Source organism: Haemaphysalis longicornis, unplaced genomic scaffold (genome assembly GCF_048455015.1).
Source record: "Haemaphysalis longicornis isolate Haplotype H1 unplaced genomic scaffold, Haemaphysalis longicornis Haplotype H1 scaffold_4, whole genome shotgun sequence".
Classification (NCBI taxonomy): domain Eukaryota; kingdom Metazoa; phylum Arthropoda; class Arachnida; order Ixodida; family Ixodidae; genus Haemaphysalis; species Haemaphysalis longicornis.
The window spans coordinates 139,438,543-139,463,809 of NW_027526361.1; the positions used below are offsets into that span (position 1 = coordinate 139,438,543).

A 25,267-nucleotide genomic window follows, 5' to 3' on the forward strand; every position below is an offset into this window, starting at 1 on the left:
CTCCCTGTTGTTCAGCGCAAAAAAAACTTCAGGTACATTTGAGGCAAAATTTATTTATTTATTCTAAAGTACCCCTAAAGGCCCTGACGCAGGAGGGTATTACAAAGGGGGTGGTCAATGCAGCAAGAACAAACATGCAAACAAAGCTGTACACTGGGGGAAATTGAACATAAAAAGAACAGCGCATGCGCAAACCGAAATTAACTGGCGAAATTAACCCGCAGCGCCCGCATTCAGTTAGGAATGCTCGTTGGGTTGGTTTTTTACGATTGTAAGCGAAAAAAAACTGGCAGTGCAACGTCAGCACGTGCGGGAGGAAAAGCAAGCACAAAAACAATGTAGTGGTGCATCATCATCATCTGCTTGTAGCACCACTATCCTCATCATGAACAGCTGCCTACCATCATCATCAGCGGTGCTTGCCTGGCGGCGTCAGCAGTGCCATGCAACACAGGAGTTGGAACAGGACTGCGCTCAAGGAACAGTCGCATGTCTACGCCGCTCTCTAAGTTCCGGCCGGGCCTTACGCACCTGAATAAATATAGGAAAGCAACAGCGCATAACCAAGTCCATGGCTCCCTTTCCTACAAGAACAAGTCCCACTGGCGCAGTTTCAGGCAGGCGACGCGCGAGCACTGCGAAGGCGGGAAATTTGAATTGCATTCGGTAATAGCAATGAGCGGATAACGGCGCTACAGCCCGTTTTGGCGAATCAGTGCTGTGCATTTTTGACAGCTTTTACATTGAGTGGAATGGCTTTAATATTTTTTACATCTACACCTCGTACTATCGTTCGTTTCGCTTGGCTTTGGCAGTTTCACGCTCACCTTTTCCCCTCTCAATTTGCTTGCCTGTGTGGCTGCTTTGGCCTTCCCAGATATTTTGCGTGCGTAAGGCTCGGCTCGTGGGCTAGCACGGACAGCATTGGGGTCACATGGCATGCAGCACTTGGCTGGCAGGCGTGCAGACACTGTGGAAAAAAGGGGGGAGAATTTTTTTTTTTTTGAAGCTTGTTATTTTATCTAAAGGTCCACAAATTATGTGCGAATGGAGTAAATATTGTCACGTAGCCAAGGGCGATGCAGGTTTCTTCAGGGAATAAGACTTTTTTGGAGCACACTTTTGCTCCGCTAGGAACTCAAAAGATTACACAGCAGCGACGGAGCAGTCAAAAACGTAACGTACATGGGCAAGTGTCGGAGAATCGAATACTGCAGCATCTGCCGTGAGAGTATTTATCTTTTGGGGCGATTGTTTCTCGAATCGTCGAATTACACCGAGAACACTGAAGGTCAAAGAAGATTATCCTAGGCTAGTGACGTCAGGGCGAAACACTCTCCCCATCAAATAAGACAGCCCGTGCGGCACGAAAAGGAAAGGAAAGGATACACGCACTTTGCTTGAAACGCAGATAACACCGCTGGATGGTTGAAGAGGACTGTAGTGGTGGCCTCTGTGGGCTCCTTTTTAACGTTTTCGTTTCGTGTTTCAAAGGAGGTTGATAACCGACGGCGATGGGCGAGTGGTAAAACACTCGTATCGTAAGCGGGAGGTACCAGGTTCGAATTCTGGGCCGCCGGATACCCACTGTTTTTTTTTTAAAGGGTACAAGCGTCCCCGTAGCGTAGCTCGTCTCGACGGTGGAACAAACGCTTGCAGCTTGACCACAAGCAGCCATGGGAGGCCATGTGGTGGGTCCCTCAAACCCCTTCACGCAGGGTCTGGGACCACTGGGCACCCACCAGTTCAAAGGGTACAAGCGCCCCCTGTCTCGGCGGAGGATGAAAGGGCTTGGACACGCACTACCACTGTGGCAGGCGTGGTAGGTTCCTCTGGAGCCGCTGGTCATTCTACAAAATAAAAATGGGGAGAGGCGCCCCCCGTACGGGGGATCCAGTGTACTGGAAACCGTTCCACCGCGTTGGTTTGTACCATGGGGTACAAGAATGTGGGAGGTACTTCGGAACTGCTGGGAACAAACCAGTAAAATTGGTACAAGCACCCCCTGAACCGGGGATCTCGTGCTTGGGAAAAGTTACCCGACTTTGTCGGGAAATGCCCTGGTGGAAGCGGTCGTAACTTTTAGAAGCGCAGTGATGGCTCAGAGGTACAGCACTCGCCTCGTATGCGGGAGGTACCGGGTTTGAATCCGTGTACTGCCGGGCACCCACCAGTTTCTTTAATGGGTACAGGCATCCCTGGTCAAGTGCGGACCCTTGAAAGGGGAATCCATGCCTGGAAAGCTGCCTTTACCCTTGCGAGGGGGCCCCCGCCCATCATGCCGCGTTGCCACATTGCTGGGGGTGAAAGAGTCTTGCGGCATGTCCTGCCACAGGAAGTTGCGAGTTGAGCATCCACCGTGGCTGTGGAAGGCACCATGTGAATTCGCGTTCCTTGGTGGCGCCGGGCACCTACCGGTGAAATAGGTACAAGCAATTCCCCGGCCTGGCGTTCGGCCCTTGTGTGCAACTACAACGCTTGGGAAGTTCACGCGGTTTGCACGGGAAATCGCCCCTATGGAAAGGGGCGGCTGCAAAATCGCAGGAACTTCTTTCTTTCGTGAAGGCACTTCTTCACTAAAAAGGGATGCCTGCAGGCCAGCTCATCGGCTTTTCATCTCCTCTCGTGCAGGCCCACGTGGATGGTCTGATCGTGTGCAACACCACCATCTCCCGGCCCGACTCCCTGCAGAGCAAGCACCAGTCGGAGCAGGGGGGCCTCAGCGGAAAGCCCCTCAACGACCTCTCCACAAGGACCATAGCAGACATGTACCGCCTCACCAAAGGTCCGTCTCATCAAAACCTGCTGCTGCTGGGATAGTTGGGGCATGGTGCATATTTGCAAGAATAGTACACTAAACTCGCATTTGTATGATTGTCAGTTTAATGAACTGTATGTCCCTCCAATTGTATTTCCCTGGTATTAACGACAACCAGGGTTTCACGACGGACTAGTCATGTTCCGGTGAAGCCAACATAAAAACAATGCATCAAAAAATCTTGGTTATCCGACGCGATTTCATGCTGGACCCATGTTATCCAATGACCCACGCGAGACGCACAACCGACCGGCAGGCGAAATGAAAGCTTTGCAGGCCTGTTCCACGGACCTTCAGTCCATTCAATTGGTGCTCTAAGGCATAGCTTTCTTCTCCATCTTTCATTTTTCTTCCGTCCAGCAGCCGCCCGCTCCTCTGCGCACTCACTTTCCCCCCCTCCTCGTTGGGGTCTCCTCTTGTTGCCCAGCGGTCGCGGGGCAGTGTGCACGTCTTCATACCTCCCACTCAGCAGTGAACGACCAAGGAAGTTACTCTGACAGGCTTAGGGCCTCCACATGTGTTTGTCGTGATCGTGTGTGCCATGATTCGCACTAGCTGGCTGGTGGGAATCGCGGCAATCGACTGCGGTTAAAGGCCAACTGCAGTCAAATTTCACCACGGCCAAATTTATTTTTAATGTGTAGTAAGTACTTCCAAATCAGCCCCGTGAAACACCTCTTTATTCAATCAGAAACGTTTAAAAAAAGCTCTGCCGCAGACCACGCTGCACCTGCCGGCAGATTGTGTAAACAGCCATGACACGCCTGTGACGCTCCAGCTGGCGGGGGCTTCTTCCTCTGGCCAGCCGTGCAGCTGGAGAACTGCTCGAGCCCTGCTGCGCATGCTTCACCCATGTGCTGCCCCGTGTGCGCGTAGAGATTGCGCGCAGGCTTGCTCCTGAGCTGCTGACCGTCTGGCCGCTCGCTAGACGGCTGCAACGTCATTTTAATGGCCGCGCTCTCCTCAATTTCGCTTTCAAAATCGCCGATTTTTGCTGACCACTTGCAGCGTCCATGCGCGTATTTCAGCTGTTGTATTTTGCATCTTGCTTTCTTTTTCGGCATACTATATGGAAATAGTGTTTTCAAGAGGTTGAAATTTTGAGTGCAGTTGGTCTTTAAGCTGCATGGCTCTGATCTGTGCTGTTGGTACATAATCTTCGATGGGAGTCAGTATAAGTGCAGTATAAGGTTTATTTTAATACAGCATGATTGGCACATGCACTCCATTATTCTTTTTGCATTTACCTTTTTTAGTGATTTGGGTTTCTGAGCCCTGCAAAGAATGAGTTTGTAGCTCACATTGACGTGTTTTGCAAATCCGTAGCGCGAAACTGTATTTATGGGCGTAATTATTGTTGTTCGGATTTTACAACGTCCGCATTTTAATCCGCTTTTTCACGGTCCGGAGAAAGTTGTATAATCATGCTTCTAGTGTATTTCAGAATAGCTAACATCTATCCCTTTCGGCACCATGAAAAAAATGAAAAGGAAAAATGTACCAAATTCACCGAAAAATGTTTTTCGCTCAATTTGTAGAGCCTTTTTTTTTTTCTGAATGAAACGGTGCCATCATTTGAATGAAATAAAATTCCTTTATTCCTCTAACTGTGTAAAAAAGGTTGCTGTAAGATGGCTTCACACGGTACCATTATTTCAATGAAATAATGTTCCTTTATTTCTTTATTGCGCAAAAAAGGTTGCTCGAAGATGGCTTCACTGCATGGCCGCAGTGTCTTGCAAAAAAAATTCACAGCATATCCACGGGGTGAATGATGATGAGTAGGCGAAGCTCCTGAGGGGAAATCATCGGTAAAACCGTCACTCTTCAGTGAAAGTTCGCCCACTACATCTGTGTCCGAACGTAACGTCTAGAAAGTCTCGCTTAAAGGGGTATTCACACGAGAGAGAAATCCGCCGTTTCGCTCCTAGGAGTGCGCGCCACGTGACCCCTACGTCACGGTTTCTCTCCGGCGCACCGCCTCCGATGGGAGATCGGAGCTTCTGCTCGCGAGCTACAAACCCTTCGACGCTCGGCGGCGGAGGAGGCGGGATTTCGTCTGCTCGTCGGGCAGCTGGCCGCGGCTGAAGTTCTAGAGCGGTTGCAGGCACTCTATTTTTATCGCTTCTTAATACATCGGACGCGAAAATGCGTGGCGCACATGACAGGCGCACTGAGGGAGCCGCGTATACCACCAGCACGGGCGCTTGGCGAGCGGCGGCCGCGGCCGCGAAGTGGCGCAGGCCGGCGCCGGTAGCTCGAGCGACAGCTTGTTATTGCTCCCCAAGGCGCAAACAAAGCTGCGTATACGAGAAATGGGGTAATGATGTGATGGAAAGTTGCTTTAAAAATCGTCACCTGAGCCGCTTGCCAGAGCGCCGATCGAATATTCGCCGCAGTGTTAAGCCTAACATCAGTATGCGGGCCTGTAGGTGGGTGGCCGGCTGCTACCACGTCGCGCGCCAATCTCTGCGCGCGGCAGCACCTGCATCGCGTCGACGACCAATTTTTGGTCGGTTGACAAGATCAGTACGTATGAGCTTAACAGAAATTGCCGCCGTCGCGGAATCGGCGGTGCTACGGCAGCTCTGCTTTAGAGATAGGCGACTGCAAACAGTGATGTCCGTCCGAAAGTCGCACCCTCCGTGTGAGCAAAGGAGCTGGCCGAGCGGAACTCCGCCTGCGGTGACGTCACGACCTCCCTCGGATTTCTCCGCTGAAACGCTCTGTCGTGTGAATACCCCTTAAACCGCGCGTCGGCACCTTGGGGCTGAGCTCGCCTGATGCGTTTTGCAGACGCCTCACGAGCTCTCACTGCATCGGGGTCTGCCTGCCGATACGCGCGCTTTCTCGCCGCTTCCCGTTCTCTGACGTTTTGGAGATCCTCTTCGCGCCGCAGCCGTGCCGCTTCGCGTACGGCAGGGTCCTCGCGCCGTTGCCGTGACGCTTGGGCCTCTCATTCTCGAACGCTGGGATCTTGGCGGCGGCGTCGCGCAGCCAGACGACACGCTTCGGCCTCCCGCTCTCGTACGGCAGGATCTTGGCGGCGGCGTCGCGCAGCTTCACGGAGCGCTTCTGCCTCGCGGGCTCGCACATCTGCAGCCTTATCCATCGGGCGACTCCGAGCGCGCGCCAACAGCGAACGGATTTTATTATAACGCTCCCCGCCATCTAGTAAACAATCCAAGAACTAAACTAGAGGTAGCCACGCCATCTAGTAAACAATCCAAGAACTAAACTAGAGGTGGCTACATACATACGTCGAGGATGGACAGACCCATGCCCTAAGGAGCTTCGCCCCTAAAAAGCGTCGTCAGTGCTCCAAAATGACCGATGACGCATATAGTCGTCAAAACTGATGACGACTATACTCGTCATCGGTCATTTTGGTACAAAATCTCATGACGACTGTACTCGTCAATGGGAGCGAAAGGGTTAAACGAAGTTTTTTTAGGGGCCAAGCACCTCCTTAGGAGCTCAGGCTCTCGGCCTATCCTGTCGTCAAACGATGGTCAAAAAACAAGAGTGTAAGGGGTAAAACCGGTTCAAAATAAACTAACACATTTCAGGGTAGCTTTTCTGCAGTAGTGCGCGAGCGCTTGTTTTAGCTTGGACGAGTGTAGCTCGTGTTCGGTGGGAGCGGACAGGCTCAGCTAGCCTACAGTAGGCAAAGGGTTAAAGAAGGCCTCTGACAGTTTTCTCCAGAATCCAATGCGAAAATCTTTCAGTTAAGGGAGTATTCCAGTTAAGTGAACTTTATCAGTGGACCTGGGCTCATTTTTAATGGCAGAAGCAACAGGGGCAGTAGATGACACAGATTCAAAACCTGTAACTTTAGCCAAGGCCGTTGGATACCTGGAAAAGTTATCCAACAATTTCATGTCTCAGCAACAAGCTGTGTCAGGGGAAATGCACAAAAACATGGACTCTTTGGACAGCTTCGTCACTTCTTGAGCTTCAAGAGCACCGGCACAAATTAAGATCACAAATTGTTCTGTTTTTCTTTCTTTTTTTTTATATGAGATGTTTTATTGTGTACGGTTATGTGCTTTGTGTAATATTTATATGTTTAATCAGTTGTGTTTCACACTTTTGATGCAGTCTGCTATGTCCTACGCCGTTCCATATTTTTTTAAAGTGAACGCTCAGTTCAGTGAACTTTTAGCGAAGTGAACTACTTCTTTGGTTCCCGTGAAGTTCACTTGTGGTAGCTCACTGTACTGGCACATAGTATTAGCGCCAATTCTCGTCTGTCTCTCTCTGTCCTGTGCTGACATTTTTGCAGAAGTCTGTGTGAGGGGCAGCTTGTCATGTGCTACCAGCCGCATTCACCGTACTAAACTGACCTTTAGACTTTTTGTGTGACCGTAAGTGCACTAACCTTAAAGATTCACGTAAACAGTGAGAGAGTAACCAGGTGAACAATGACAGCACACAAAACTGAAAATGTGCACACGTGGAATACGGATTCGTTTAGTGGAACGGCCTTGTAATTTTGCTTTCAGATGAGAGAAGCGTTGAAATTCGCATGTTAGCACAGCAGAGAAAACGGTTTGCTCTTGCTGCCTGAATAGGGGAGCAATCTTCGTCGTCATCAGCCCACCGCAGAATGAAGCCCCACAGATATCCGAGTGCTCTTACCCTGCTACATTGAAATCCGAGGAAAGGGAAGAAATTAATTCCTTCCAAGAGCAAAGTCATTTTGTGTGAAAGTCCGGCCTGGTCCCTTCCTTCTCTGACCCTCTTTGGGACACAGGGTCGGTGCCGATTGTGGGCGTCGGAGGCGTGTTCAGCGGTGATGACGCCTACGCCAAGATCCGGGCAGGAGCCTCGGTCGTCCAGCTCTACTCGGGCGCTCGTCTTCTACGGTCCGCCGGTCGTCAGGACCGTCAAGGCCCAGCTGGCCGACCTGCTCAGGTGGGCACTGCACTCGGCAGGAGAAGCGGTCTGGACCGGTGGTGTGCTGTTTACGGGCGCGCAGTGGGTGAACTGCCGGGGAATGAGTGGCCGTAGACTAGAACACCAACAGGAGGGCAGAGAACAGAGATGAACGAAAGGAGGGGACATATGGGTAAGACGTATGGCGAAATCTAGGCAGCAGGGAGTCGAAAGTGGGCCTGAACGTGCTGTGTTGACAACAGTAAAACAGAGTGCTCTTTTTGGCTAGGGCAGAGGATGTCGGATATGCAAATGCATGCGTGTGGAGCCATCATTGCAGTCTTTGCACTTGGTAAAAAAAAGCAAAAATAAAGTAGTTTTACTGTTCAAGCAAACCTGCGCCATTTTATCTTATCTCGAGTGCACTGACCATACCGAAAGCCGAGTCATCAGTAGAAGTGCCGAAGTCGCCATGCTGTGCCTGTGGAACTGAAAGTGATAAAATGGCTGGTAATCAGCTCAGTGGATGTAGCTTGCCCTACAGCATCATTTTTTTGTTGTTCTTATCGTTGGCCCTGTAAGCACGTGCAGTTTACAGGCTATTAAAAAAGGTTTCGTAAACACTTGTTCATTCGTTATCTGGATAAACACAAGACAGTCCCACTTTTTTTTAACCTAAACAGAAGCCTGCTTTACGTGGTCAATTGTACAGGCGATATTTTTCTTCTGTTGCTGCAGTCTGTTAATGTGAACACATTCTATTTCTCTGAAGTGTAGCCGCGTTTAGTTATGCAATGCCTTGCTTATCTGTAGATCCCTATTAGTTGACCACGATGCTTTATGAATGGAATAAGTTTTTTTTTTCATTTGCCTAGAGCCTGTGAGGTGCACATAGTGTAAAGATACACTTTCTATTTGTAGCTGCAAGCGGGAACATTTTGCAGTTCTATAGCCTTCCCTTGGTTGTTTTCGTGTCAGCAGTGGTGTTCTAATAACACGAACATGTATAATTTACTTACCTGAAGCTATTCGAAGCATTGCTTGTCACTCATCTCTTTTTTGGTACTTTAATCAGCTGTGATGGAAATATTATTTTAACTTGTTAAAAATGTTGTTGGTTCAGTAGAAGTCATATGAATTTTTTTTTTTTTTGAATGTTCGAGAAACCTGCTCGTGAATGGTCCTGTGCTGCTCCAAAACTTGCATTTTGATGCTCCAGAGCTCCCTTTTATTGCTCCAAAGCTGCTCCAAAACAACATTATTCCTGCTCCTTGAGCTGCGTGTAAAAAAAATGGGTAAGGCAGCACTACAAGGATTAACTAACCCTTTTTACAGCATACGTTTAGGTAGAGCCTAGTTTTGTTGCACTTATGTGTGTAGTATGCAAGGGCAGATGTTATCAATGTGCAGTCGCATCCATATAAGATGGTACTCCCCCCCCCCCCCCCCCCCCCCCCCCCCCCTATTTTTTGAACCTTCTTCTCAAGTAATCACGATTCCCGCGCAGGCAAGACGGGTACACAACAGTTCGGGATGCTGTTGGTGCAGACCACCGTCAGAAGGGAACGTGACAAGAATCGGAGCAGTGTTGTGCGTCGTGATGTCTGGTCTGCGTTTATACGTTCAATAAAATACGTTCAATTATTGAACAGCATATGTTCAATAATAAATTTCTCCGTCAAGCGTGGAGGTGTGCGTTTGTAAAGTCTCTTGTTTTCTTGGGGTGATCCTTCTGGCCACGTTTTTGGAAGGTCAAAGAGACAACTCCTTTTCCACCATTTGTCCCACCGTTTCTTCTTTTTTTGTGTGTGTGTGTGAAATGTACGAAATCTGCTGCGCAGCACCTTTTTCCACGGGCTTTGTGTATTTTAGCCACCGTGAACCAACAGGTCAAGCTTTCCACGTCAGTTTCCTTTCAGGTATTTCCTGTCTTCTTGGTGGTTGCAAGAGTGATGTGGTCACACTTGACGTTTGGTCAAGAAGTTACAATGGTTGGCTATGCTAGCTCTGAACAAGTTTTTTTTTTTGTGCCAGTACCAAAATCACCATTATCATCATCTTTATTTCTATGTGCCCACCTACAGCCAATGGCCTTAAGCAGTGGTGCACAAGATGAAACATGCAAAATTTAAAGCAAACACAAAATTTAAATATGTAGCCAGTATGCTTCGATGCGGAATATGTTCGCATGTTCGGCAAAGATTTAACGTCCAGTAAGACGGGAACTTATGCTACTATGCATGCACCCTCTATGAAGTTTTCACCTACGACTTCCACCTCGCTTTTCTGGCCTGGACAAATGTTTTGCCTGCTAGGCAGCAGTACAGACAACAGTTACGAAGCACAAAGAAAACAGTTTGTTCTTAAATGACACAACCAGTAAATCTACAGCACGTGCCTCAAGGATAGGCAGCAAATGCAGTGTCTTGTAGAGGACAAGAAACTGTTCAAGGGTGCTCGCGAAAAAAGGCAGTGGTGATAAATGTTTCACTGAGGTGCGGTGCAAGCCCATTCTGTTGGTAAAACTTGGGCGAATTTAAGTTGAAACTGCTTTAACAAAGTTGGGATTCATGCTCATCGACATCCACCACAGAAATGGTAGTGGCTCCGTGTTGAACTTACTTTATTATTTGCGACGCCACAAAGCGCAGCACGAGAAATGATCGGCAGGAGCGCCTGTCTTTATGGTTTCATTGATATTCTTCTGTTCACTCGAGAGCTTCCTCTGATAGAAATACAACACAACGTATAAAAAAAATTAGATACTATTCATTATTTCTCTCTTTGTTTGTTTAAATGGAGTCGCCACAACTGACAGCTGATAAAAAGCTGTTTGGAACAATTTTATTTCCATCAGCAAAACAACCAAGCTTTTCACGAGTAACGAAATGAAAGAGTCAAGTTTCCAACACTTTCAAATATAAAGGGATACAGGCTGAGATCTTTCATCGAGCCATGACTAGTACTGCGAGTGCTATCACAGTCATAAAAGAAATATGGCAGTACACGGCATGGACTAGAACTGCGGTCCACAATCACGGATTTATCGCAAAAAGCACTGTGGCCCGGTAAGAACCGTAAGGAGAAACGGAGAAAGAGGAGGAGAGGGGGGGTGGGGGGCATCATTTGCTATTGCAATTAAGGGTGCAACCAGGAGAGAGAGCACATTCTTCCTGAAAATGCAAAGGACACAAAAAGTGAAAGAGCTCTCAATTTCACAGAACCCTGTTTGAGAACCACTGGAGTAGACTTTCAAGGAGTATTATTATCACATGGTACAATTGCAGGCAATTTCAGCTGCTATAAATGATAAAGTCCTTTAGGATTAAATCACATTCACTCTAAACAACTAGAGATACAACAGAGGAATGCATTAAGAGCGAGTCACTCGAGATCTCAACTGCTGTGAAATTTCATCAATGAAACAAACGCAAAAAACGTTCCACAAATATATACATGGAAATGTTTACGCACGGGTGATTCTCTGCGCCTCAAAACAAAACAAGTGGTAACAGAAACAGTGCATGAGCCCACAAACTAGACAATGGCAGAAACAGTAAAGTGTGGCGAAAAAACGTGACACTTAACACAAATGACATTCCCAAGTGACACTTAACTAGTCCAAGGAAGGCTGTGTTGCTCAGTCAAGTTAGGTGGTCAAGTTAAGCCAAGCCAAGCCAACCTTGGTCAGGTTGAGCCAAGTTAGGCGGGTCACATTGTAAATTTGTACTTAGCAGTGCAACTGTTGAGAAAAAATTGTTCTCTCGTCAGCATCCAACGCTGCTTGGGTGCTGACACACAACAAAGAAACAAATACACAAAAACCTCCCGCAGAAAAGAATTCAACGTGGCAACACTGGCCGCAACCACTCAAGAACAGGTAGTACTTTGGTTGTGTTTAAAACTAAAAAGAAACAACATGAAATTGGCATCACGGACAATTAAACATCACGAAATTCATTACGATGACGAACCACCTTGGTCCAACTTAAAACAAAAAGCAAGGAGATGAAATGATGTGCTGTCATACTCTCCGAATTCACAACTCGTAATAGTCTGGCTACAAAGAATGAGTAACGGCCAGATCAAAGGATTTGAGAAAACAAACTTAACAATGGCTCCAGCAGTACACGATAACGGGAATGTGTACAGTGGTATAGCTAGCCACCTAGGAGCTTTAAAAATGATAGCATCGCACAGTGGCGCATGTAAGATGCATCTACATTTAAAACGAATTGAGATTACTATGAAACTGCACAAATAAGGCACTTGCAGACATTTCCTACGAATTCTGAATGGCAACCAGACGCTCATTAACTTTTGCTGCACCCATGATACAAAACTTTGATTCCACCCCATCGTTATTGCACTTTCGTACCTCACAAACTCATATAATCCATGAAACGCCCTAATAACCACGTGACGTCGTCATACTAATCATGTGACTCGCAACCTGCTAATCAACCAAGAGACACTTGTTAATTTTGTTGCACCAATGCCATGAAACTTTGATGTTGTCCCATAGTAATTGCACTTTGGTATCTTACAGAGTGACATAATCCAGGAAACGCAGTAACGTGACGTCGTCGTACCACTTGTGTCACTCGTTATTGCGACTCGCCAACTGCTGCAGCACTGTCAAGAGACCTGTTGCGGTCGCCGCAAGCATGTCGTCTTCAACGGTCATTTGCGAGTGGCGCGTGGCGAGGCGGTCACATGCGGCCGCCACACGTCGGATGGCTTCGGCTTGTTCGGCTACGGCTTGCGCCTGACGTTCGACTGCGGCTGCCACGCGCTGCTGGGCGTCGGCCTGACGGCCGGCTGCACTGGCGAGCTCCGCAATGTGGCCGCTCAGCCGTTCCAAGGTCTGCATCATCATCATCACCATCAAGATGTCTGTTTTAAGGGGGCCTACTGGTCTTAAAAACTTTTTCTTGCTTTCCAACCAATTTTGATTAAACTTCGTGGGCTTGTTCAGTTTTTTTAGATGACTTCAATTATCCAATTAGTTTTGATGTGAGGTAATTAGGTTCCAAGATAATTAAAAGTTTTCCTCGGTTGTTTTGGAGAACAATATGGAAAAGACTACTTGACAAAAGATTACCTGCAAGGCATGAATGGATACCATAAGTTGCGGAGAATGAAATGTGGGAAGCAGTTCTTTTTGTTTTGCAATCACATACAAGCTTACACCAATTCTATCTTCTAGGTTTGAAGCCCTCCTTCTAACCAATCAAAAATACCGCTAATTAAACAACTACTAAAACACAAAATGCAAAATCTGCTTCCCTTATTGGATGGTTTAAACATTCAGCTTCACAGTGCAAAAGAAATTATCTTCCTAGCTGCACTACATGGTGGGATGTGCCTCTCGAGAATTTCCTATCACTGCAATACCACTCGTAGCAAAGAAATGAGGAATTACGGAAGAATCCTTAATTTTTTGTTGAAATCGGGCCTCTATGGCTTTTATAAGTACTCGGTACTGTTCAGAGTATGGAATTTCTGGAGGAAAAACTGCGCAAATCAAGAGAAAAGTGATACCTAAAGAAATGCTTTTTCGGGCAATTTTTTGGTCCCGAAGACCCATGTGCCCGCTTAAGTCCACAGAAGGATGACAGGCTCTCCCACTGGCCTCCACCTGCTCTTGTCTCGTGCTGTTCGAATCCCTTTGGTGCTACCGAATTTCCCACTCTGATCCCTCCATCGAGTAATCGGTCTTCTCGAACTCCTAGTCCAGTCTCTCGGTACCCACTCGCAGTTCTCTGGATTACACACACAGCCCGCCTCCACTGCCTTCTAATATTGTCCAACAGAGTTTACTCACTAATCCAAGACACAAGCGCCTTCATGCACTAGCACAAGCGCGAAGGCAATGACGGCTACGTTTCCGACTTCACACTCAAAACTAGTCGGAAGGTACACGTCGTTACTATGAATACCTTGTAACTGAGAAGAAGCTCTATGCTCTTGGAAGAGCCTGAAAATTTGAGCTTCAAATTCACATTGAACGACGACTGGGCAAGTACTCCTTCGAACCTGATTTGAAATTTCTAACATTCGAAGTAACAGACCACCCGAAGCTTTGAATGCCGGACTTTGCTCAGCACAGCCATATTCCGTTAGATCTAAGTCAAGCAGCCTTGCACTAACCGTCCTCGCAGAAAGTGGCATGTTTACTGTTCCTTCCGACTGAATCAAGATGCACCGTTGAGGTTGGTACGCACCATCTTGCTTTCCTGCGCCAACGCCATGGACTGCGCATAGTCCGCAGCCACCCGTGTCAGCAGTCCTTCCATCTTGGACCTCTCTGCCTGCTGGCATGCTCCAGCAGAGGTACCGGCTCCCACTGAGGACAGTCAACGCTTGTAGAGAGAACGACCATGAAGAACCTTACTCACGTACTCATTCGACAGCCGTAGTTGTGGTCGCAGTCGTTCCGTACGCCCGGGCTACTGCCACTGTCAGATGGTGACAGTCCCGACTGGTCTGTGTGGACCGGACACGCCATCGACACAACGTTACGAGAAAAGTAGGCAATGCAAGGGCAGCGCATTCTTTTCACTCGCCCGATCCACCAGAAATGCCAGCATACTTGCCTGAAGAAGTCTGCCAGTGGTCGTCCGCAGATAGCCAGACTGCTTGGGTGGCCAATGGCGGCTTGTAATCGGCATTTTCTGCGCTGGCCTCCTATGTGTGAGAAAATGCGACAGCTAGCTTCCACTGCAGTTTGTCCGTACAGACAGTTTTTGAGACTGTCAACGACATTTATTCCAAACAAAATATTTTAAACGCACATGCGTGTAATTGTACTTGTTTGCATCGTACTGCACGTAGTAACTCGTTCAGATATTACTGCGAGAAATCGCGGTGTTCTAATCTTCCAAGCTGGATAGGTAAAGGTTTGTCACGCCACACACCACAGTGGCTCGGAGAGTGGCGTGAGGCACTCAACTGACGAACACAATATTGCAGCTGGTTCGGACGGGGCTAAAAAGCCGCGCAGAAACTCCGCCGCAGAGCTGTCAGAGCGATGCAGAAGTATTTGCTAGCAATCGCCTGCTGTTTATTTCCACATGCTCCTGCGTTCAGTACGATGACAAGAAAGAATCGTGAAAAATGGAGAATTGCAGTTACAACGCCGAAATGTGAGCTAGACCACCATGAGAAGGCAAACAAATGTCGATTGTTATCAATGTTCTCTTAGGACCCAAAACTTGCAGAGGAAGTAGGTGTGATTGAAATGGACAGAGAGAGGTCCGTTAATTGGGCAAGTACAGCATATATCCATAATCGCTTGCTTTGTGGTAGCTTCATCCCTTTTACCTTATGTTCAATCGCCTTATGTTTCAGCGAGCTGTAACACTGCCTTTGTAGTAACATCAGCATGGTTGGCGGCACAATGTACACAGCCCGAGGTCAATCCCCTCTCTGCCACCTACTTGGCTACTCCCAGCAGCGCAAGCACTGCTGACATAAACATTATGTTAATTTTTATATTTATGCATATTATGTTCATTTTTATTTCTATAGCCTTTTGTTCTAAGCGGAGAAAGTTTTAAACGTCCAGCATTAGAGATGCGCAGATGGGTTTCCTCGTTGCATCCATATAAACATTCGCGTTTAGAACCAAAAGTGCTTTTTTTTTTTTTTTTTTCAATGGAGAAGCTGTTTATCAAATCGGAATTTTTCGTGCTCGCAGTTAAAAAATACCAAGAAATTGCCAAACGTCTGCATGTGACTGCGCACGCTGGGCAGTTAACAAAACCAAGAACATGCTTAGCGCTCGTGTGCGTGTGCCTCGCTACAACCACCCAGCGTTTGTCCCCTGCGCACGTTTGTCAAGCCAAGCATACCCGCTTACTGAGACTGGCCAAGATGATTAACCAATAAAATTCTCCATTGTTCACTGCAATCCTGGAAACACTTGCTCGGAACGAGAAAGTCACGTCACAGCGTACGCCCCTCCAAGGTGACGTCCAATTATTATAAAAAAAAAAAAAAGAAAAAGAAAAAGAAAGAAAGAAGCTCACACTTATAGCAACAGTGATGGAGTAAAGGTCGTTGCAGTAGCGAAGAAGAAGCAAATCGGCTGCAATCGCGGACTTAAACCTTCGTGATGGTCGTGAAGGTTGCATGCAGCTTCACGACTTTCAAGTCTTTTACGTTACTGTGAGCTTCCTTCATTTTTTTTCATGTTCGCCACACGGTACAGATTTTGAGGTGGCCCAACCTTTGCCAAAATCCTCTCTACAGCATGCTTTATGACAGAGGTGAAGCTTCGTCACGTCAGAGACCCAAACTGTTCAGACCTCAATGTACTGATGCACAGTTCAAGTTAAAAAGTGAAACATCCTTACAGCATTGTTCGACACAAAGAAAGGCCCACCGCACGCACTGATGAGGCCGAGTATGGGGCTGCTCCCACTGGCACTGCAAATGAGCGCAAAGTGTGGTGAATGCGCAAACACCCACGCACAAAATTAAGAACTTACGCGCTCTCTGCTCCTGTACCTGCAACAGCCTTCAGTGTGCCACTCTGTAACAAATAGATGACAAACAATAAAACGTACGCTTGCTTAGAGTAAAATAATTTCATGGCACGCTTAAGTCTGCTTACATACTTCAAAGGCAAAAGCCTAGCATACTATTGTGACGGGTAATTGACTGATTGATTGATTGTTTACACGCCGACGCAACGCAGGCGATGAGGCGCGCCGTAGTGGAGGACTCCGCATTAATTTTGACCACCTGGGGATCTTTAACGTGCACCGAAATCTCGTACACACGGACGTTTTTGCTTTTTGCCTCCATCAGAAAAGCGCCCTCCGCGGCCATTAATCGAGCCCGCATCCTCGTGCTCAGCAGCGCAACGCCTTAGCCACTGAGCCACTACGGCAGATATTATTGCTACGAATACCTTTTATACACACGTCCACACGTCGACAATGCAGCCACATTAATTTACTGTCTTCATTCCATCATAACCCACATTCCAACTGTACCAACCATTGCTATCAATTATATATCCACCTTAATATACTTTACTCCATCTTAACCTTTTCGGCCCTGGCGTCCTATATTTAGGACATGAACGAAAAGACTTCTAGCACATTGAGAACAAAACCAAAACAGCTACTTTTCTGGGAAATAGTTCTTCAAGGATGCCTCTTTCGCTAGATATCAGCTTTGTTTGTCTTTTGGTAAAGCCGAATGCTCGAAAGAGGAAGGCATTGCAGTGAAGGCCAAAGTGACGTCAGGGTGGCCCCAAGGACCATAGTCCCAGTTTGATGACATGGGCACAAATCTAAAAATACCCAAACTACTGGCCTTATTTTTTGCCTGTGGGCTTACTGCTTCCCAAAATTAGAATTCTTTCTGCTGTAAATTTAAATTTTAACTGCCTGATGACCTAATTAGGTGTCATGCTGGTAAATCGCTAATTACTTGAATCACAAACTAACTTTTTTGTTTTTAAGCTTACAGGGTCCAATTAATAAAGAAAACACAAAAAAATTTTATAATGGAAAAAAAAAATTCAGCGCTGAAAGGGTTAACCCAACCTTACTAATCATCACTATCACTCATTTACTTTTGGTCTTTGGCATTCATTAATCATCTGTAATATATGGCTGGCATGCTTTTGATTTGCATCTGGCCTTCCTTGGGTTTGTGTACCGTTTGTGTCAATGCCAGGGTCATTCAAGGTCACCTTCCAATTTCCCCTTCATAATGGTGAGGTTGATATCTTGTGTACCTAACCAAGACAGGTTGTAATGTGTCCCCTCAGGTACTTTCTATGGCGATGGGGATGTGGGGATGTCTCAGCAAAACGGGAAGCTAATTTCCTGGGCATAAAAGCCGGTTATTATGCACACGCCCCGTAAACAGTAATTATCCGCTTTTTGGCCCTCTCAATAGCAATGCTGGCCTCCTTACCGTAGTTTTCACACAAGATATCTTTAGCTACAGTGCAAGTTCAGTCAGCCTTTCCTTCAGCAGTTTACTGCATGCGTTGTTCTTTTCTGGGTTATGTCCCTTGGTAACAAGAGGCCCGTCATGAACCGGGTGGTCCTTGTTCTCTGCCTGCTTCAGCCGAAAAATCCCCACACAGATCGCGTTCCTCATTCCATTAGCCACAGGATGGACCACACGAATGGATTAAAAATCCAGTGAACCACCACCAGGTAACGATAATTTGTCAACTAATGGTAAAAGTTTGCTTTTTCCAACTCTGCTGCTACAAAAGAACGGCATTGAACCACGTTAATCAAAGCACCGCGTACAAATGCACACTGGAAAAGTACAAAGGCAGACCTGCTTTTTCAAGTCCAGCACGGAGTAGCCTGCAGTGTTTCGGTCCTCCCTGTAAGACGTCAAGCGGCAGTATTCAGCAGGGTGAAATGCTTCATCTACAAAGGCAACATGCTAGCTATGACAGGGCAGACAGCAACTCGTGCTCGGCCAGGTGTGCATCGCTTCAGCTTGCACAAGCTCCAGCTTACGCGACGAAATGGCTGCTGCTGGGCAGGAGTCCACCAAAGGGGGCAGCTGCCACCGCTGGAGGCCGGGAGGGGGCAGGGGCTATACGCCGGAAGGCTCGGAACGGAGCACCTGAGCAACAATCAATGCACCCAGAACAAAGCACACCGCTGTGAAAAGCCCAAATAAAGCTGGTCCTTAAGGGAAACATGGCTCTTAAAACAATTTCCTATAATTTTTGAGTAAACGATGCGAAACTTGGCAGTCTTGCTGCTTTTTTAGAACCGATTTCAAATACGCCATTATTTTATGAGTCAGTCCATTAGTTCCCGAAATAACTAGAGATAACGAGCCATTTCTGGAGGAACAATAGACAAAACTGTGTTAGTCATAAAACTGTAATCTTTAAACTATTAATACTCTGAACCCTGGTGAATGCAATTAGAGAATCAGTTCTTTGATGGACCGCTCGGAACTAATTTTACAGCTCATTAGACTTGGGTGTTTGAAATGGGCATGCGAAATGGTTCTGTGCCACTGGTGCTACCAAAGTTAAATGAACTGCAAAAATTAGTTCCAAGTGGCGCATCAAAGAACTAATTCTCTTATAGCATTCACCAGAGTTCGCAGTATTAATAGTTTAAAGATTACAGTTTTATGACTAACACTGTTTTGTCTTATTGCTCCTCCAAAAATGGCTCGTTATCTCTAATTATTTCAGGAACTAATTGACTGACTCATAAAATAATGGTGTGTTTGAAATCGGTGGTAAAAAAGCAGCAAGACTGCCAAGTTTCGCAGCGTTTACTCAAAAATTAAAGGTTGTTGTTTTAAGAGTAATAATTGTGTACGGCCTCGTTTATTCATGTCAGCTCCGGTTTCGACGAAATGAACACCGAGGCAGCAGCCACCATGACGGGAAGCAGCTGCCACGATGTGTGACCATGGCTGCCGGACAGCCGTGGTTGCACGTGCCCCGGTAGCATGACGTCAGTCCTAAAACTGTGACGGGTGCACAAGGGGAAGCAGCGCACGCTAACAGGAGCCAGCGCTTTGGCTGCGTCATGGGAGCCCTGTCGTTGGAGGCAGTCTGAGGTGACTCCGTGAGGAGTAGATGGCGTCATGCGGATGCCGGTGTCGAAAGGGTATCTGTTCTGAGCTTTCTGCCGCATGCAAAGATAAAAATTGATTTAAAATATGTAATACTGAACGGTTACAGTTGAAACTTCGTGGGAGGTATCTCCACATACAAAGGAAGCTTTTTATATAGTTATCTCAGCTTTGAAATTTGGTGTAAGCACTCCCTTTAGGGAGCTACGCAAAGCGAACACAGTCACTGAGAGGCTTTCCGGACTTAGCGAGAATAAAAAAATGAACAGTTTGAATGAACAGTTTGAAATGAACAGTAGAACAGTTTGAAAACCCGAGTCTAAACAAACACTCGTGCATTAGTAGATGGCTTTGATGTCTGCGATAGCGAACGAAACTGAAGTTTTGAAGTCTGAAAAGTCTGCTGGCAAACAGACCTTGGCCATCACCAATGTCCTGGGTATCCCGTTTGGAAATTGGCAGATGTCGGCCGGAACCACTGCCTCCTGCCATACCTTGTGTGTTGTCCTGCATATGTGATGAATGAGATTTGACAGCACACTCTGTAAATTATTTGCGAAGAAAATTGACAGTGGTGAGCCAGGTTTCGTTGAAAACAGTGCAGTTAAAGGAGCCATGAAGAGAAAACACAAGTTTGGTTCATTCATAAGACTGCCTCGTTAGAATCATACTGACACCACTTTTAACGTAAAATTTGCTCAAATAAGCTACATAATTAGCGGAAAATGGAATGGCCATGCGACCCACTAGCTCATTTCCCGCAACAGAACCTATGATGTCATACCAGACAGCTCTGGGATTGGTGGAGGGTGGCAAAAGCAAATTAGGCAGAGCTTATAAGCTTGCTGAACGAGCTATTTGTGCTTAAATTTAGGGCACGTTCTTTTGAAAGCCCTAATAATGGTGGGACAAACAGTGGAAGTTACGGAAGCACACGTAAACATACAAGTACCGATGTGTATGCTGCTGTTGGTACTGCGCACACTATGCTTGGTTTAGCTGCACAGGACTGCGGGGCTTTGGGGTTGTTTCAGACGACACTGGCCGATTGACGCAAGCGACAATGTCTTATGTGACCGTATTTGCCGAGCGAGCACCATGTTTCATTAAACGATTGTCTCCATGAACAAAACAAGACAGGTACAAATACGTTCACAAACAAACCAAAGACAGAAAACGGCTTGCCGCGGTGTGGTGGCGCCATCTAAGTTCACTAACGGTAAACAAGGCCCTGTGATGTCATTGCAGACCATGAAAACACACGATTTAGCAGGAAAATCAAAATTTTAACTTAAATTAAATAATTTCTCAGTGAATAGAGCATCGTTTGCGTTCGGACAAACGCTGGGGCACTATAAAACACGAAATCTTTCGAATAACACAAACTTGTGTTTTGTCTTCATGGCTCCTTTAACAAAAATTACTTTTTCTCACCTCTAACTCTGTAGTCAGACAAAACAACTACAAAGTTTTTGGTAGATGATGATTACACTTGGATTCATACCTCACTCCTTCCTTCACCGGTTGGACCCACGAGGGCTGCGACACGTTCCAGCAGTCCCCGCACCTTGCCACTAATTAGTTTCCTGAAAATGCACGCAAGACCGAGTATAAAGATTACACAGAAAACTGGCAGCATTTATGCTTGTGCAACAAGTCCTAATATAATAGCATAGTGCATAATACACACATATATACATATATATAGGATCAGTGATAGGTTGGACACACGAAATGAACAATAGCAAAGTTTCTCTAATGTTTCGGCAAATGGACTTGCCTTCACCAGACTTGCTTCACTCTGATGAAGGCAAGCCCACTTGCCGAAACAAAGTAAACAAACACATTGGTGGTTCCATGTTACGACATTGTGATACGACACCAGATGCTAATGTACCTAAGGGTCAAATTTTAGGAAGCACATCGAAACATGTTTTGGTGCAATGGTTTCATTTATACCATTCATACTTTGCTGTTCCACTACCTCCCTTTCACTGCGAGCAAAGTTGAAGGATTAAGCAGAACCCATTTGTGATGACTGTCAATGTGAATGATTTATCCGGTAGCGAGACAGATTTGTGCCGATGAACCACATTACTTGGAAAGCCTGCGATTCTCCTTTTCTCCGGTCTCTTCTACTGTTCCTCCATCCTCAGCCTGAAGGTCAAATTGACCATAACCACAAACTACGAAATACAAAAATATTTAAATAGATACTAACTGACCAAAAGTTGTCTGATGCAGAGAAAAAGACTAATCACATTAAATTTACCTCTCTCAATCACAAGACATCCAATACAACTGCATTTGGCAAGTTATGCAGCTTTGGCCATGGGCAAATAACTCAAGCCACATAAGGCACCAACAGCACCACACGTTTCCCTTGCGTATTTAAGAGACATTTTCTCGAGTAAAGATGGTATAAAAGGAAGCCCAATTTCAACTTTGATTTCACTACACTTTACTGCCCACACACTCCAACCTCAGCAAACAGTAGGTGGTGGTGGTGGTGGTGGTGATGTTTATTGACGGGTGGACCTAGCCTTGCGTGGTATGCCGGCAATTGCTCACCCGATCAGCACCTTTTTACCGCTATGCGCGGGAATTCACCATGCCTCGCTGAGGCTTGTGACACGTAAAAATTGCAGGATCAAACGAAAGATGTCCCTCCTCGTGATCCAATGGCCTTCCGGGAAAATTAAATCCTTCAAAGAGGCATGCGGAGCGGCCATCCTTCGCAGTTCTTTAAACAAAGCTAACCGCTCCTCCGCATACTCTCGGCAGTCCATAATAAAATGACCGATGTCGCCTGTAGCACCACAGGTTCCACACAGAGGTGAAGCGATAATGTTCAGCTTATGGAGCCACGCCGGTGTCCGCACTGAGTTGGTCCGGATGCAGAACAGTAAGGTTGCCTGTGTCCTCTTCATTCCTTTTGTGACACAAGGTTGATGTTGTGGTCGCCAAAGAGAGCGGAAATGATCCTGTATGATTGTTTTTAAAATGCGCCGTTCATCTGGAGCCACCTTCAGAAGACAAGTGCACGATGTCGCTTCACGAGCCAACTGGTCCGCAGCCTCGTTTCCAAGCACTCCTACGTGGGAAGGGACCCACTGGAAGCGAACGCGAAATCCATTTTCCTTTATCTGCTGAAGAAGACGCAGGGAGCGTTGGCAAATTTTATCTGCTGGAAATCCAAGCTGCAAGAGTTGTAGAGCAGACTTGGAATCCGTTAGAATTACCGCATGCTGCACCCGAAGCAATTTGATCTTTTTCAAGGTCGCCTCGATCGCTATGCACTCTGCCGTTGTTGATGACGTCAACTGGTCAATGCGAGCCGCCCAGGAAATGTTCATGCCGAGAATGTTAGCACTTGAGCGCTTGGAACGGTCGTACAGAGATTGTGTTCATGTGTTCATGGACGGATCTGTCGACAGAGAAGCCGATACCAGCGCAGCGGCCTTTGTGATTCTCAGCAAACAGTAGCACAGTGATGCACCCTATACCAGACTAAGATCTTGTTTTTTCTTGTCTATGCTCCAACACAGTGCCACCCTAGTCACCAGGAAACGTGGATGGCAGTGAGAAAAGTATACAAATCACACATGATGCTGACATTATGAGCAACAACTGAACCTGCATCCATCCACCTGGGCTTGAGAAAGCACCAGCTCCCCATGAAGTCAGTTTTTCAGCCATGCTGGCTAGGTAACATGTTACAAGCTGAGCAAGTTAAGCAAGCAAGCCAAACGTCGTTTCTGCTGCCTTCATCGAGACGGTTCAGCGTTTGTAACACCTCACTTGCTCTGAAATCTAAGGTGGCGGGACCAACTGAAGTCCCACTTTGAAGCAAGTGGTACCTGTTGCAGGCAAGCGAAACCACTTTAAATAAAGTGGGCCCACTTCGAATTCCACCGGAAACGCACGCCAGCACTGCAGACGTACTGGACCCGGCACCAGGCATGGCCGGGTCCAGCTCTTCGTTCCCTGAAGACAGTACGGTGGGCGCAAACTGCTCTGTTCTCACGCGTCTTGGAACTTTACCTTTGATCTGCTGCATTTGTGGATTCATAGACTAATTACATTAGTAAAGCCCGGCGACTGATCGGGCGGAAATTTTCAATGAACGCCTAGGCCTACTTTGTAGTACATGCTGGAGCGCACAACTCATAACCCAGAATTGTTCGCAACGTTTGACAGCAACTTGTTAAGCAACCCCAGTCCCCGAATTTCATAAAGTTCCCATAATTACTTATTTTAACTTTGGCTGTTCGCGGTTTTCATCGGTATGAACTTCTACGCCTTCGCACGCGCGTGACGTCATACCTGTCCGCATGGGGCACTGTATCGCATTTAAAAAGCGCGTGCAAAAAGTGTTGTGCTTACTGGTTAGCGGCTGACTCGCCCTCTGTTGCGTCACGCGCCTTCCTTTGTATCCGCCTCCAAACGACGCGCCACAGGGCCGGGCTTTTCGTGGACGGGCCTTGATCGTTGAGCTGCCCCGCGAGCTGTCGCCACAGCTGCCGTCTCTTCTGAACCGGCGCGAGCCGGCTTCGTCGGGTAGAGGGGTTAGAGTTCTCAACCAAACAGTCGTGCTGCTCCAGGAAGCTCACTAGGAGCTCCATCTGCAGCCACGACACTTTTGGCCCCAACCGGAGCCCCTTGTGAGAGGACATTTTCGAAACTGTCGCGTTTGCCCACCACACCGCACTTCCCTTGAAGAACTCGCGTCTCAGACTTGGTTTAGGTCCCTAGAAAGATAGTCCGCCAGCCACTGCGGAACATCCTTTGTCTTTGCCGTGACATTACAGTACCGACTCCCTAGTATTTCTAGTTGCGCCAATAAAAACTAATTATTGTTTTTAATAAATGACATATGTATGTACACCGTAACTCACCTTCACAGCGTGCTGCAGTGGACGTCGCTAGTACTAGTGGCGCTGCGGTCGCATTTTCTCCACAGAACATGTGCCGTCTGCTGAGGCCTCAGTAAATGCCAACGTTTTTAGATTAGTTGGTAAATGCGGCGCTGAACAAACAGCGCTGCTTTACGCATTAAAATTCGCCTCGCTTGTGTTAGGAAATCGCACACACCCGAATTGTTTTATTACAAAACAGCCAGTGTCTGTGTATCCTCGCGTTTACTGCGGCGGCTGTTTCTCCGAGGCGCCAGTAATCCTTTGCGCACGGTTTTAGCCGCCGTCGCTGTTCTGAATTACGCCACAGGCGATCACAGGGCACAGTTGAGTAAAACAAAACTTACAATAAAGCGTAAACAATGAAAGCCAAGTTCGACATAAGACAGCATACCATTCGGTTGGAAGAAGCACACGTTCCTGTTTCTAATGTTGATATATAGGGAACAAAAAAAATTATTTCACAAGGATGGCGATATATGGCCGAACAGGGCACGAGGTGGTGAAAAGAAGGAAAGATAGTCTCCATTTTTAGGTCCTTCCCACAAGGTGTGCCTTTTTGGCGAATGCCCACATCGTGAGCAGCGTGTCCTTTGGGTAGAGCCATGGGTAGAGCCATGGGTATACAACCCTTTTCTTTCCTTCATGGTAGAGCCCTCCGTTGAGGCTTCGTACTTGCGAAGGCTTGTGCTCGTCTCGGATATCTGCCAGGTCCGGGCAAGACCAGAGTAGATGGCTAATGGTCGGCGGAAATTTTCTGTGACATTGGGGGCAAAGGAGCTTGCTTGTTTCTGTGTTACCTGTAGTGCGCCCAACGTGCCAAACAGGCGCGTAGCCAGGATTTTTTTTCGGGGGGAAGGGGGCTAAAGTTGTTTTCAAGCCCTCCCCCTCCCCCCCCCCAACCCCCACCCCCCCCCCCCCCCCCCCCCGACAGAGTATGAGCGAGGTAGCTAGTTTGCAGGCGCCCTTAAAGGCTATGAAGACAAAATATGTGTGTTCACCAAACAGCTAGACTGCATTTTCCCGATAACAGTGATACCAATCGTATCGCAAACTTCAAAAG

At 47.1% G+C, this 25,267-nt stretch overlaps 2 protein-coding genes across 4 annotated transcripts in view; one reads left to right on the top strand and one right to left on the bottom strand.

Moving 5' to 3' along the window:
* Dhod (dihydroorotate dehydrogenase 2) overlaps nucleotides 1-9,369 on the top strand; it is a 31,009-nt gene extending 21,640 nt beyond the window's left edge. The window contains 4 exon segments of the mRNA XM_077707770.1: nucleotides 2,632-2,785; nucleotides 7,575-7,669; nucleotides 7,671-7,735; nucleotides 9,204-9,369. Coding sequence (XP_077563896.1) covers nucleotides 2,632-2,785; nucleotides 7,575-7,669; nucleotides 7,671-7,735; nucleotides 9,204-9,267 — 378 coding nt within the window. The 3' untranslated portion in view covers nucleotides 9,268-9,369.
* Nucleotides 9,370-10,543: 1,174 nt separating this feature from the next.
* On the bottom strand, nucleotides 10,544-24,249 carry LOC144179418 (uncharacterized). 3 transcript variants are annotated; one of them, XM_077707771.1, is made up of 11 exons: nucleotides 23,675-24,082; nucleotides 20,793-20,874; nucleotides 19,705-19,795; nucleotides 18,202-18,310; nucleotides 18,014-18,062; nucleotides 16,192-16,235; nucleotides 16,057-16,129; nucleotides 14,296-14,386; nucleotides 14,102-14,185; nucleotides 13,924-14,045; nucleotides 10,544-12,563 (listed from the first exon to the last, which is right to left on the bottom strand). In XM_077707771.1, the coding sequence occupies exons 1-11, from the start codon at nucleotides 23,962-23,964 to the stop codon at nucleotides 12,297-12,299; spliced, it is 1,302 nt and encodes a 433-aa protein (XP_077563897.1). In that variant the 5' UTR covers nucleotides 23,965-24,082; the 3' UTR covers nucleotides 10,544-12,296. The 3 variants fall into 3 exon arrangements, with proteins under 3 accessions (XP_077563897.1, XP_077563898.1, XP_077563899.1); XM_077707772.1 differs by lacking the exon at nucleotides 23,675-24,082 and adding an exon at nucleotides 24,187-24,249 and having other exon boundaries at nucleotides 10,545-12,563; XM_077707773.1 differs by lacking the exon at nucleotides 23,675-24,082 and adding an exon at nucleotides 23,333-23,557 and having other exon boundaries at nucleotides 10,545-12,563.
* Nucleotides 24,250-25,267: the final 1,018 nt, after the last annotated feature.